Below are 13,997 nucleotides of genomic sequence, written 5' to 3' on the forward strand. Positions count from 1 at the left end.
ATTACTTCCAAGCTTCGATTCGATAATTGCAACATGTGCCATAATGTGAGACTAAGATTCTTTATAAAAATTTATTAATCAGTTGTCCGAACAATGTGATTTTGTGCCTAACAATAACGGCATCTTCAAGTAATCCACCTGAAAAAACGAAGTTGGGCTGCCTGCTATGGATGAGGTTTGTAAAGAATTCCTTCAGAATAATTAGAAAACGCACACATAAAAGCACGCTTGGGCTTGCTGGACTACAGGAAACCAGAAGTGCACATTAAACATCGTTACCTGGACGTATTTTGTGACCTCGTCAAGAGTCCAATCACGGCCTCCTTGGCTGTCTGCCTGGTCATCGACGCAGTCGTAGACGCGGTCCATTTTCTGGTACAAAAGAAACCCTTAAAAGTCAAAGGCTCTCGTGGACAAAAGTCCTAGCATCCTGCCTACAGTTTCTGGCATTGTACAGCTACGCATCTTGCCCTAGTCGAAACTTGTTGACTTACTCTGCTGTCATCGTCGCAGAGCATGTCAAAAGCCTGATCACTGATTTTGCCAAACCTGTACTGTCTCTGGAGGCACTCTGTCACAATGGCTTCCAGCTGCAAATGTGAGTGTTTCATGAAGGCAATTCTTTATTCACTGGAAGACTGAAGAAGCTTACTTCAATTTCCATTCGGTCACCAACGCACATGATAGCATCTTTTCTGTCGGCGGCATTTTCATATTTACCTAGAAAGAAAAAATTAGATGTAAACAGCACTGCAACAAATTGTAAATTAAAGCAACAACATTAACAAAGAACAGTTTTTCTGCAGGCTTACTGCACACTTATCTGGTTTTAAATGCATCAGAATGACGGGCACCTATGCACATGGGTGGGCTTCAGACCCAAAACACAGTTAACAATAGCGCACATCACATATGAGGCTAACTATTGGACCGTGTCCTATACTGTACTCTTTGATAAGTTCACTGTAACTGCAAATAGGAAAGAAATACCCTTAAATCAATGGTTAAGATATGGCGATGTTTTAAAATGTGGCACTAAACATGCTATCATTTCATGGCACAGTACCAGCTCTAGCATTATACAAGCTTCAAAAATTGTGGAGTTTTATTTCTTACATTACACTTGAACAAATTCTTAACCACCTGAAATGAAGCATTGTAGATTCAGATATGGCAGCTTGTTCTGTGTGCACTTGTTCAATAAATAAGTCTTCATTTGGCAATTCGTAACTCGTTATGCTTTGAAGCTGGTTTCGTACTGCTAACTATTCAGGCCAGAGCGAGTTAACCATGTTATGCACGAATTATGCTCAGGCCAGTTATTTTTGTTTCACCTGAACAGCTACACCAACTTGCAAAGTAGGTGCATCGATCGAATTATTTAGCTGCTGTCCGACAAGGAGATGAAAGTTGCGCTCTAACAGGTTTCGAAGGGGGAAAAAAAATACAAGCTTGAGAGGCACGAGTCCCGCGGCACTTGCGCAAACATGGACACATGTGCGCGCTGTTGCATACTAACGGCAGATGGTGGCCATGAGGTCGTCGAAGGGCAGCTCTTCCTCGCGTTGTTGGCCGGCGGTCCTCAGGGCGACAGCAGCGAGGATTAGCGTCGCCACAATTGACCTCATCTCGCCCGGTGATTCGGCGCTGCTCGTGGCCCCAGCTACCGCCCTTTTCTTGTTGATGTTGATGTTGAGTCCTTTCTATTTTCACATAAACTTCATCTTTATTTCGATCTGCTCTAAGCATGCGGCGTTTATAAGCAACCGTGTTCGTTTCGCCTTGCTTTATGTAAGTGGCGTAGGCGACTAGCAAGAACTGCAACTCTCGTCCTTGTTTTTCATACACGTATTAGTAAATTTTAGCCCTCCGAAACGTACGTTTACCGTAATCCTGAATTCGCTTTCCGGTACGACACAATGACCACTTTAAAAAGCGCGCTGATTGACGGTCACGCGGCTCACAAATACGAAATTGCTTTATATGTAAACACGCAGCCGAGACTAAATTAACGTTAATTTTTATGTTAAAATATTATATTTTGGCTAAGTTTTTACACATCAAACTTAATAAAGAAAATAAAATTTTTATTCTTGCTAATATGCAGGATGGAGGTAGAATTTAGACTAAATTGCCATGCCTGCAGGGATGCGGTAGCATTCATGCCGGGGCATCTCGGTGTGTTTTGAGCATGTTTTGAGTGTGCTAAAACTGAAGCCATCTTGGTGTAGCATTTTTATTGCGCTTCTAATATTTTTAAGCACTTTTTTAGACCACACAGATTCTAATGAGGTGAGCCTTGAACATGCTGACGTCTAAAACTTTCGTAAAAAAAACCAAGAAAGGGAACGTGCTCAAAGTTGTCAGAGAACACTACCTTCGGGATGACATTTGGTGTGGATCGAAACTTTGTACGAAATGCAAGCATGAAAATCCCAATCTCGAATCGCTGCCTCAGAGTTTTAGCGATCTCTTCCCATCACCGCACTACGTTGTCCCTGACACTAACGTAGTTTTGCATCAGGTATGTAGCCAAGTTTTCTTAACCGTTTGTAATCTGTCGGGTATCACTCAAGCTAACTGTCATAGCCGGCCCTCGCGGAGCGCTTGCCAATCAAAATATGGATATTGTAACTAATGCACTGTATCCTTAATTATATCCGCAGGTAGATGTTTTAAAAGATGCCGTCTTCAAGAACGTCATAATACTACAGACAGTCCAGCAAGAGCTAAGACATCGACATGCTCCCGGCTACAACGCCATCCGTGAAATTCTGGCTAACAAGGATCGGCACTTCTTTGTTTTTACGAATGAGCATCACAAGTACGTAACTGCACGCAATTACCTTCGTCACACCTGTCTCGTGGTCGCGGAATGACCAAATTTCCGTGCGTCACCCAGGGAAACATACATAGAACGTGAAGCCGGCGAAAGTGCCAATGATCGCAATGATCGTGCTATCCGCGCGAGCGTCAGTTGGTACTGCGAGCACTTGACAAATAGAGTGGATGTTGTGCTTCTTACCAACGACGAAGAGAATCGCAGCAAGGCGCAGGCACAGGGTCTCAAGGCATGCACATGTGCGTATTACCTGTCGCATGATTTCTTCAAACACATTGGACCTGTCATGTATTGATCGCACTCTACCTCTGTGCCTTGCCTTCGTTGCAGTTGCAGAATATGTTCGCAGCCTGAAAGACCATCCCGGCCTCCTGGACAAGCTTGCAAAACTGGAACTTGATGAAGCAGCTGTAAGGGGGCTCATCTCATTTCGTTTGATTTTCATTTCATGTGCTTCTGAATATCTGCCGAAGGACATAGTAGCGTGCTAATAGCGAATCTGCAAAACTGTACTCGTGGGCACTCCCCTTGGTTGTAACATGTATTTAACAGGTGTTGTGCCTGTTGTTGCTTCCAACAGAAAAATGCTGATCGCCGCTGCATCTATCCTGAACACTTGCCTCAGGCAGAACTGCACCTTGGCATCAAGAGTGGGCGTTTTGAACAGGGAAAGTTTCAAGCTAGCCGTGACAACTACCTGGAAGGAAATGTTGTATTGGGTGATAATGAAGAATCTCGCAATGTAAGTTCTCTCTTTTGAATTTTGAGTGTGTATGATGTGCTGGATTGTTTTGCTCACTCAGAAAATGGCAAGAACTTCACAACATCGGTTAATATTTGTGCTCCTAGATGAGAGTGAATAGCTGTACTTGAGAGAAGTCAAAAGGGGAGGTGTGGTCTTTTGAGGCATTGCATCTATCATCCACCAGAGTTGATGATAGTGTGCAAGGAATTCTTGCTAAGATGAACCTGTCATCCCTCACTTTCAGGCACCTACGTAACAAGATCATTGTCATTCTTTCATTTTCCAAGAATTGTAATCATAATTTATTGCTTGAACTGTTTGCACTAATTTTCTATTGAGTTCCATCATACTCTTGATGGGGTGCTGTAATGGCAGTCACTAATGATCAGTATGAGTTTCTGAGCAGCATTACACTGGTACATTGCAGCAGTTTATCCTCAATTTAATTTGATAAGATAAAAGTTAAATTAATGTATGTTATAACATTATGATTCATGAACAATAGTGTGTAGCAAAAACAAACACCACATTCTAATTTTGCACATGTGTCTACATACAGCAATAAAAGAGTCTGTTTGAGAGCTTGAAGAGATTGGCATTAGTGCAGAAAGTGAATAAATGGTGGTTGCTAGGTGTTCAGTGACGTTTATGGTGCAATGGGGGGGTGTTGGTACAGGGATTTGGACAGGTGCCATTGTGACAGTGCAAATGGCAGGTTCAGGACGTTGGCGACTCTGTTCATCAGCTTTGAGACTGCACATGGATGCTTATCAGGCGATGACCATGATGTGGCATGATCTGAAATGTGCTGAGACATGAAGGCAGAGAGTCGCTATAGCCCATTCAGAACTGTGATGCTTGGAAAACAATATCCAGTGGCTTCACCCTTTGCCTGTGGTACATTGGCACTAATTTCTTCACTGTGGCTCATTCTCTTGTCTCCTACATACAAACTCTTCCTTCCTTTTTTGTTAGCTTTCTTTTTTCGGCATATATCACTGTGAACTGATTAGCTGATTTTTCGTTCCTTTCTTCCAGTGTGCAAGCCACAACTCCATGTCATCATTTTTTTTAATTTGTTAGCACACTTAGATTACTCATACTAATCATGATACTCATACCATGTTACCACATTGACTTGCCCAGTTGTCCTCGATACAACTTGAGATTGTCATTTACAGTTATTTTCTGGCCATTGACTGATTTTGCCTGCCATAGTTATGCACATCACAGTGTGTGAAAGGCCCCCTATGTCTGCTTTTCGAATTCAGCACATTTTCCGTGCCTTGCATCTTCAAATGCCATTGGATTTATGTACCTGTTATTTTTGTTTCATACATTCCCAACAGGTATTGATCCAAGGTAGAAGCAACCTCAACAGAGCTGTTCATGAGGACTTAGTTGTCGTGGAGATTCTTCCTGAAGACAAGTGGTCACTACCATCTGGACTTGTTCTCGTGGATGAAACACAAGATGAAGAAGATAAAACAGTAAGCCTCATTCCCCATGTTTTTTTTATATGTTATGCTTATCTTTTAATTACGTGACAAACTTGTAAGTGTAGACAGTAAATGATTTGACTTTCAGTTACATGCAACCAGCCTGTGCATAAGCAGTGGGCTTGGTAATTTGTCACTAACTCTGATCTTCTCTGACTTATCTTTAGCTGGGAAGCTTTGTTGGATGATACCCATAAAATAAGTGAACTCATCATTGAACAGAAGAACACGTTACATTCAGTGTAAAGGGCTGAAGGTTGTTGCACGCAAAGATGAAAATAGAATAGCTGTAATGATGGTCATTTATGTGAGTGCCATAAAAGCAAGCTCACTTAATTGTGGTTTACGTGTGAGCTTTCGGCACTTTTTCTTGAGTGTACTAGGAAGCAAGGCTGGGGGAGCCTGTAATAATACATTCTATTATATGAGTATTCACGAGGTTCTATTGCTGCCTTGGCGGTATGGCACCTTTTGAAGGGCATTGTTCTTAGCATTTCATGGCTCTGAAATTCTGGTCAAAAATATTTATACTCGTGCAAGCAGCTTATCAAAAGCAGATTGATATCAAATGTTCAAAGCATGCCTCTATTTCCATAAGGATGAAGAAGAATCGGTGAAGCTAAATCGTGTTCCTGCCAAATCCAACCGGGTTCCAACTGGTCGTATCGTGGGCATCCTGAGGCGAAAGTGGAGGCCTTACTGTGGGATTCTTGCACCATCTACCATCAAAGAGGTGTGCCAGCTTTCTTTAATAATTTTATTAACTCCTTTTTTGCGGAACTCTTTGTTGTTTGTTGCTAAAAAAGATAAAATAGGAATGTGTTTTACAAGTCGGAGTTTGATCAAATTCTAGAGCGTTTTATCCCTGCACTTGTGCAACGAAGAGTACAGAAACAATCAAGTAATGCAACATACATGTTGCTTTGCTTTATTTGAATTTGTGCAGAAATAAGAGCATGCCATTAAGCATGAAATTTTTGACAAAGATGGTAAATAACTATGCTTTGTCGACAGTCATGGTTTGTTTCCAGAAGTGTCATCTTTATGACGAAATATGGGGAAGACTGCAAATGTATGCTTAGTTGATCAACTGATGTGATTTTGCCTCACAGTGGTAGCATATGCTCATTGTTGGCATTCAGCAAGCACGCCTCTTCTCCCTCTTCCTCACCCAACAAGAAAAGCAAGGACACAAAAAAAGTAGTAGTTACTGTGACTCGTTACCGTTAAGTGAGAACTGCTTTCTAAGACATTCGTTTCACATTTTTCTCTCTTTTGCGTCATTTTTTTCATTTTTACGCCACTTCTTTCAATTATTAACATTGCCAATATATCTGAACCTGTGCTACAGATAAAAAAGATTCTCTTTAAAATTTATCACACACACTTTTGGAAGGAACCACTGCAGCTCCAGATACTTTCTATGGGAAACCTTTTGTTGTAATAGCAAGCGGTACCACTGTGTCTCAAGTATACTGGGAAGTAGTGCCTTGTGCAGTGATATTTGGATGTGTTATACACACATGCACACACACACACGCACTCAGATTTAGTATGTCGGTGCCCGCAGCACAGCAAGTCTGTGTAGTGCATCCCAGCACATTGTGGATGATGCTGATGTTTTTGCTACTTGTGCTCAGGCTACCCGGCATTTATTTGTGCCGGCTGAACGAAGAATCCCCAAGATACGCATTGAGACACGGCAAGCAGAGACCCTGTGCCATCAACGCATTGTGGTCTCCATTGACAGTTGGCCGAGAGACTCTCGATACCCACTGGTGAGTGGAGATGCTTCAGGACTGATAGCTCCCTGCCTGTGATATTTCAGATGTCCAGTCCCACATTTTCTAGGCCATAGCAAAGGAAACGTGACAGCTTCAACTCATTGCTTTTGCTTCTTCTGTATCATTGACTTTTGCTTTCACTGAAAAAAGAAATAAACTCTTTATAGTGATGCAGTTATCTTTGCATATTAGGTACAGACATGACCATGTGCCCTTTTAGGTGGTGTTTGTGTCTGAAAGGACTTAGCATAATATGAAATGTAATGCTAGCGAAATTCTGCCTTTTGATGTTGTTTCATGTAGGTGGCTTCTTGTAGATCGAACAACAAAAACACATGATGAATCTGTAAAACAATGAATTTGCCAATAATTTTTCCAAGTCGTCTGCAGGTCATAAAAGTTGCCTATGTGATGCAGGGGTCCATCACCGCTGGCTTCCTGTGAGGCCTAGAGTCATTGCATGTCTTGTAAGAAGTAATCAATGACTGCTTTTTACTCGCGCACAAAGAATAACCAGTTGTGGCGTTCGTATGGTAAGCAGATTATTTGTATTCGTGAGCCTGACTGTTTCATCAATGTCTCATTTGTACTTGGTGCTGCTTGCCTTGGCTTTTCCTATCAAATTATGCCATGCCAATGTTTGATGGATACAGATGCAGCACACGACTGTTGCGTAATGTGCATGATGTATGCAGCATCGTTTCATATGCAGGACGAATTCCCGATTCCTTGTGGTACAGGCTTGATGCCAATGAGGATAGAGTGTGGTTTGTGGAACCTCATTTCTGCACTCTTAATTTTGATTCTAACTTGCAGAAAAATTTTGGTCATCTGCATTTTAGAGTTCAGTAACTATGGCACATAGTATATACGCTGCAACCTAAATGTTAGAGTTTAAGATCGATGTATGAAGATTCAGATTGAGTGACAGTTTTGAATTGTCTTGCAGATAAAAGATAGCAATTAGGCATTTCATGTTAATGAGTGTTTGCTTGAAAACCACGGTAGCTGAAGTAACACTACACAGGCACACTCGGGCACTAGACATTGCAAAACTTACGAAGGGATGATGTATGTTGAGTGGCCCTCCAATGCCTTCTTAGTGAATTTTGTGACTGCAACATGCTGCTAGCGTTTGTTCTCATTTATACTTTCTTCCAGGGCCATTTGGTGCGCGCTCTTGGTGAAATTGGAGACAGGGCCACTGAGAACCAAGTCCTTCTGTTAGAGCATGACATTCCACACCAGTGCTTTTCACGGGCTGTACTTGACTGCCTTCCCTCTACTCCTTGGACTATTGGGCCTAAGGTATGCGCTGGCTATATCGTAAAATTTTGTTTTTGTAAAATACCATTTTGGCTGGTAGTAACCATAATTTTTAGCATAAGTGAGTGATTACATTTGTGACAATACTGCTAGTACATTGCTTTTGTAAGTTTGAGGGTGGTCCAGAATTGATGTGTGATTTAATTGACCTTACTTGCACTGGGTTTAACCCATTCCTTTTTTCTGTTTTGCGTGAATGGCCAGCTTTATGAGCGTATAATAGGGCAGGAAAGGCTGAAGGGTGCAGCAAGATTCTGAGAAGAGTAGTAGGCTGGAGGACTATGCATTACCCCAGGACAACCTCTCTGCATTTTTTTGATAAAATCTTCTCTACCTTTGGGAACAGCAGTGTTCTGTTCTTACTGACTTGGCAGTTTATGGGACAGTAGCCCAGCCAGTGTGGCAATAATGTTCAGAAGGCTTCAGTATACAAGTTGCTCACAACTGTTTCTGGCATTGATAGTGAAGCTACGGAGTCGAGTTCTCTGCAGATGTATGAGTGCTATACCAGATATAGTCTGGCTGAGTTTGGTGCCTGTTCAGTTTATCTGACTATTTGTACCACATTTAATTTTATGAAGGGAGCCAAAATTACTGCAGCATCAGTATTTCAAGTCATTTGTTTTATCTATTTTGACAGCTGTTTGCTGTAGTTTGTCATAAGTCTTTAAGACAGGCAGTGTGGCTAGTTGGTGAAAACAAATGGTCACCAGGTGATGCAGATGCCATTTCATTTTTGAAAAAAAAAATCTGTGAAATGTGGACGATCCCTTGTGTGCCAAAACCTAAAAGAGCAAGCTAAAAAAATATGTAAAGTCTGATTGGCACATAATTATGTCTTGTTTCAAATTGCATGCTACAGTAAATACTGAAACAGTTATGTATTATGTTTCTCATGTTAAAACACGAAAATGCAGGTATATTTCCAGAGGCATTATTGCACACAGTTTTATAGCTTTGCCTTCACAGCTGGGAAAAGTCAAGTCCAAGCAATTGACTGATGAAAAATCGTTCACGCATACTTTTCTTTCCCTTTAAAGGTCATTGAAGTAGTCATGAAACATTATGTGCTTGGCATGACAACTGATAGCAACAGCATTTGTGTACATGCGTGCTTAATTGTTTCTGTCTGCACTGTTGTCATTTTTCGCCACTTAAATTTTCTTTCTCCTTCTGCAGTGGGTGCGTTTTAGTCATTTAAATATTTTTTTCTACTATGCTCTCTTTATTGAAATTAAAGGGTGATGGAACTTGGTGGTGGAACCTGTAAAACCAACTAACAACATTTATTTGAAGAAGGTACTCTTTAACCATATTGGCAGGGCTCTTTCGTGTTTGTTTGCAGTAGCTCACAACTAAAACTATTTGCATCATGTCCTGCCATGTTGTCACATGTACACACCCTAATATAAGTTCCATCTGCCCCATAACCTCTGTCGCCAATAATTCCAGGTGATCATTTCGGATCTTACAGGCTTTTATGCAGGAGCCTAAATAATCTTATGGAATGTTGGGGGTTATGGGGCACATTGTATTTTTTTTAGTATGGATGAAACAGTATGTTACTGTATTTACTCGCGTAATGAACACAGCTCCAACTTTCCCAATCAAGAAGTGTCTTTTTTTTTTCTCGCATAATGATTGCACCCTGAACTTGCGGCCATGAAGTAGGAGACACGTGTTACGATTCGGCGTCTGAGATGGCATCTGGCGGGTGCGATTGTGTCGGACGCCGAATCGTACCATGTCTCTTACTTTAATTGCGATAGCAATTATATGGATGCTCCAGGCGAATTTTTGCCACTGTCATCGCCGCCGCACACCGCATGGTGTGGGTGTGAGTGAAAGCACGTGAGGTAAGCAGACAATTGTGGCTCAATCTCACTGTCTTTCGTCATGCAAAAGGCCTCAAGGGGAGGGGGGCCGGTGTTGTTGTACTCTGGCAGCAACTGCGTATTGCACGGCAACGATGATCACGGCTCAATCTCCCGTGTACAAGGGAGAAAAGCGGGAAGGAAACGTGCTGTCTTCTGTCGCGCGCATGGCGCCGGGGGGCACGGCATATTACTCTGCCAGCAACTGCGAATTGCGCGGCCATGGCATGCCTTACCTTCAAAGCAGTCTGCTCTGTCTATGGCGGCTTTGTGCTGAAGCGAATGTTTGCAAGTTTATATGGCTGATAAAACTACTATCCTTACTTCGTGTAGCTGTCTACACATTTGCTATTGCAATCGATCGTTCGTATTTCAGGCAAATCTGACTTTTTTAAAGGTGGCTGCTGAAAAAAGAAGTGCTCAAAATTTACCCCATATAATGAATGCACCCCCCAACTTTGCACTTACTTTTGGGGAAAAAAAGTGCATCATTATGCAAGTAAATATGGATATGAAAAATTTTATAGGCTTAATCTGGAGCAGTAAGGAAAAACGAAGTTCGCCTACTAAATAAACAAATGTTTAGTTCTGCTTGAACAAATATTCCAACACCAATTGCTAAACCAGAAACATCTCTGTTACCTCTAGTTACTTCTGGCATGACTTGAATTTAAGCAATAGCATAACATGGAATTGCATTTGATTGGCATTGTATTTGGCTATACAAAGCTCACTAGCTTGAGGGAAACTATGAACCAAGCTGGAACCAACTGATGATGAGGCTTTCTTTTTTCTTTCTGTGGCAGGAGGAGCAAGGCCGCAAAGACCTGCGTCACCTGTGCATATGCAGTGTGGACCCTCCAGGTTGCACAGACATTGACGATGCCTTGCACTGCAGGGAGCTTCCCAGTGGAAACTACGAGGTAAGCTTGTTGATGAGTTCACTCACTGAGGAGCACAAGCACACCTGCCTTACCAGTGCCATACACCACTAGTTATTAGTAACTGAGTAGCGTCAAAAAAATTGCGCAGAAGCCATGGACAGTGATGCTCAATGTAAGTGAATGCTCCTAAAAAGCTATTTGCTTTATTAACCCTTTGAGAGTTCGAGACTTCTATATGTACGATGTAAATATGGCTGGAGATGGATGTTGCCGATGTTGACTGCTTTCTAGCGGTTGTGCTTTTGATGGGCCTGGTGTGGAAAAAGGCTCTGAGAGAATACTGGTCCAAGGATACCATGTTGAACCCTCCTTTCTTCCAGTCGATGTTTCCAGCCAACTGCTTTTGCCTTTGGATGCGAGTTGAGCGTCCCAAGCACTTCACCACATCATGTAAATGTTTGCATGCCCCCCAGAGCTCTCATGCGACAGCACATGCATCTAAACGCCACAAACAGACAGTACAATCAAAGTCCGATTTTTCAATCTCCCTAGGGGCCGTGAAAAAGTCCGAACTATTGGGCAGTCAGAAAAAATGAATGTATGCCTTTTACAGCGCCCAAGGGCTCAAATCGCCACAGGCACGTCCGGAATAGATCTAAGGGCCTGCCAGTGAGTGTCTAGGTGTGTACGAATAGTGATTTTTGAGACGGAATCAAATCGAATAGTGCCAAAAGTGAATCTAATCTAATGTTGAATAATGTTTGAATAGTTTTTGTGTAATGAACTGGCATAGTCACAACTGATATGAAACGATGTTCATGTCCCGGTATTCTTAAAGTTAGCAAGTTTCTGTCTTATATAGTACATTATGCATCATTAATAAAAGAAAAATCAGACATCCACCCGTCTGTAGCAATTGCTACAAAGGAAACCCATACGGGTTCCTCAAAAGAAAAGCCTCACAGTTGAAGAAAAATTCGTCCTGGTCCGGGACTCGAACCCGGGACCACTGCCTTTCCGGGGCAGCCACTCCACCATCTGAGCTAACCAGGCGGCTAGCGAATTTGTCGACAACATGAAGCAAAGGCAAGAATTTGACTTAATAGTTTTGCGGAAACCCGCACAAATGGAGCAAATGGAGCACAAAGCACAAATGTAGCATTACGAGCAAACAAGTAGCCTCTTCGCGTGCATAGAACTCTTCAGAGAGTGTGAATTATCGTGGTACAGCCTGTAAAATACAGGGGACTCTCTTTAGGAACCTCAAGGGACCAGGGAAATTGGTTCTGTTTATGAGGAGTTCCATTTACTGAGAGACAAAGTTGAATACAATTCCATGAATACAAAACCAACCAACCATGAGGATGGCGTTCCGTTTAACGAGGTAGTTCCGGTTAAGCGATTTCCATTTATCGGAATTCCACTGTATGACCACCCAAACGACGTAGCCAGCTCCACTATGCAAGTTTTATGTCTATACTTCTATGCCTGCGGGGGTTAGAACTTACCATACTTTTGGTCCCATTCTATGTTTATTTGGACGCAGTCGACGTTTCGAAATATATACGAAAAGTATTTGAAAAAATTTACATTTACAAATATTGACTATTCGATTCAAGACCGAATCGAATAGGACACTATTTGATTCGTTATTCGAAAGTTTAGAGTATTCGCACACCCCTAAAAGTGTCAAAATTATTGGGCATGTCTGAAAAATCAGTAGTTGACTGCAGTTAGCATGTGATAACAAATGCGCCTTCCAACTTGGCCAAGCGAGAGCATGCGCCGCTTGCATCGGCACCTTTGTATCAGCAGTGAGAACCACCACAGATTTCCAACCGCTGACCACGAAAACAAGCAAAAAACTCTTTGCTTTTGTATAGTAGTGTGTGAATAGTCGGAACTTTGAATTGGTTAGTGTTCAATTTCATTCGAAAGACACTTTTTACTATGCGAAATACAGTAAACCCTCGTTGACTTAAACTTGCATATCTCGAAAAATTGTCCAAGTCGAAATTTTCCGCAGCACCGAACCATTTCGTATACGTCCCATGTATTTGTTGCCCTTTATCTCGGAAGTATTCTTGGCCCAAACTGCGGATATCTTGAAATCTGGACTGAGAGGGGGACGAAAATTCCGCCGCCGGACCGTTTCACAAGATTCGCACTATGTAGCCGCGCCCAAGGTCTCTCAATTTTTTTTCTCCTTTAGCCGCACCTTCCGCAAAGCTGATGCTTTCCCCGAATGTGAAGTCCAAGCCTAGCGGCATATCAACTTTGTCAAGCGACCCTGTGGCACGTCATGTGACACGGCGCGGATTTTTCGTTCAAGTATTTTTCGTTGGCTGTGAGGAGCGGCAACTTAGCGTGAGTGCGACGAGCATGGCACCACTAAAGCTGTGCAAGTCGCTAACACTAGAAAGGAAGGTAGCCCTAATTAAGGAAGTGGAGAAAGGAGGCCGAACAGGATCGAGCATTGCTCAAGAATTCGGCATCCCTTTGTGTACACTTCCGACGGTGCTCAAGAACAAGCAGAAGGTGCTCGATGGATACCAACAGAGCTCCTCTAGCCAGCAGAAGCGGGTTCGAGGCTTGAAGTTCCCGGACGTTGAAGCGTCGTTGATGGTGTGTCTGCGAAATGCCAGAGTGGCCAACCTTCTCGTCACCACATCCCTAATGATGGAGAAGGCAGACGCTCTGGCCTTGCAAACGGACTGCACAGACTTCAGCTGCAGCAGCAGCTGGTTTGACCGATTCAAAGAAAAAAGGAACAGTGTGGTGTCTAAGTCTGTGCACGGTGATAGCGGCACTGTCGATGCAGCCACTGTGGACAATTGGCGCAGCAACTGGCTCGCCGAATTGCAAAAGAGTTAGGCCAACAGAGACATTTTAACCTTGACAAGGCAGCACTCTTCTATAAGATGTTGTGAAGCCGCACTTTCACACCGAAGGGTGTAGCGTGCGTAGAAGGGAAGCAGCGAAAGGACAGAGTACCAGTCCTTTTCGGAGCCAATGCAACAGATGATGAAAAGATGCCTTTACT

At 42.6% G+C, this 13,997-nt stretch overlaps 2 protein-coding genes across 2 annotated transcripts in view; one reads left to right on the plus strand and one right to left on the minus strand.

The window, feature by feature from the left end:
* Positions 1-174: 174 nt before the first annotated feature.
* On the minus strand, positions 175-1,981 carry LOC126536944 (uncharacterized). Its single transcript, XM_050184015.2, has 4 exons — positions 1,520-1,981; positions 653-720; positions 495-590; positions 175-372 (listed from the first exon to the last, which is right to left on the minus strand). The coding sequence occupies exons 1-4, from the start codon at positions 1,626-1,628 to the stop codon at positions 202-204; spliced, it is 444 nt and encodes a 147-aa protein (XP_050039972.1). The 5' UTR covers positions 1,629-1,981; the 3' UTR covers positions 175-201.
* A 175-nt stretch (positions 1,982-2,156) lies between these two features.
* Dis3 (exosome complex exonuclease RRP44-like protein Dis3) overlaps positions 2,157-13,997 on the plus strand; it is a 43,381-nt gene continuing 31,540 nt past the window's right edge. Inside the window, exons 1-10 of the mRNA XM_050184021.2 lie at positions 2,157-2,524; positions 2,667-2,824; positions 2,903-3,081; positions 3,173-3,252; positions 3,423-3,584; positions 4,937-5,077; positions 5,685-5,819; positions 6,727-6,864; positions 8,032-8,178; positions 10,877-10,993. Coding sequence (XP_050039978.1) covers positions 2,306-2,524; positions 2,667-2,824; positions 2,903-3,081; positions 3,173-3,252; positions 3,423-3,584; positions 4,937-5,077; positions 5,685-5,819; positions 6,727-6,864; positions 8,032-8,178; positions 10,877-10,993 — 1,476 coding nt within the window. The 5' untranslated portion in view covers positions 2,157-2,305. The remainder of the gene's footprint in view (positions 2,525-2,666; positions 2,825-2,902; positions 3,082-3,172; positions 3,253-3,422; positions 3,585-4,936; positions 5,078-5,684; positions 5,820-6,726; positions 6,865-8,031; positions 8,179-10,876; positions 10,994-13,997) is intronic.

This window comes from Dermacentor andersoni, chromosome 4 (assembly GCF_023375885.2).
Source record: "Dermacentor andersoni chromosome 4, qqDerAnde1_hic_scaffold, whole genome shotgun sequence".
Taxonomy (NCBI): domain Eukaryota; kingdom Metazoa; phylum Arthropoda; class Arachnida; order Ixodida; family Ixodidae; genus Dermacentor; species Dermacentor andersoni.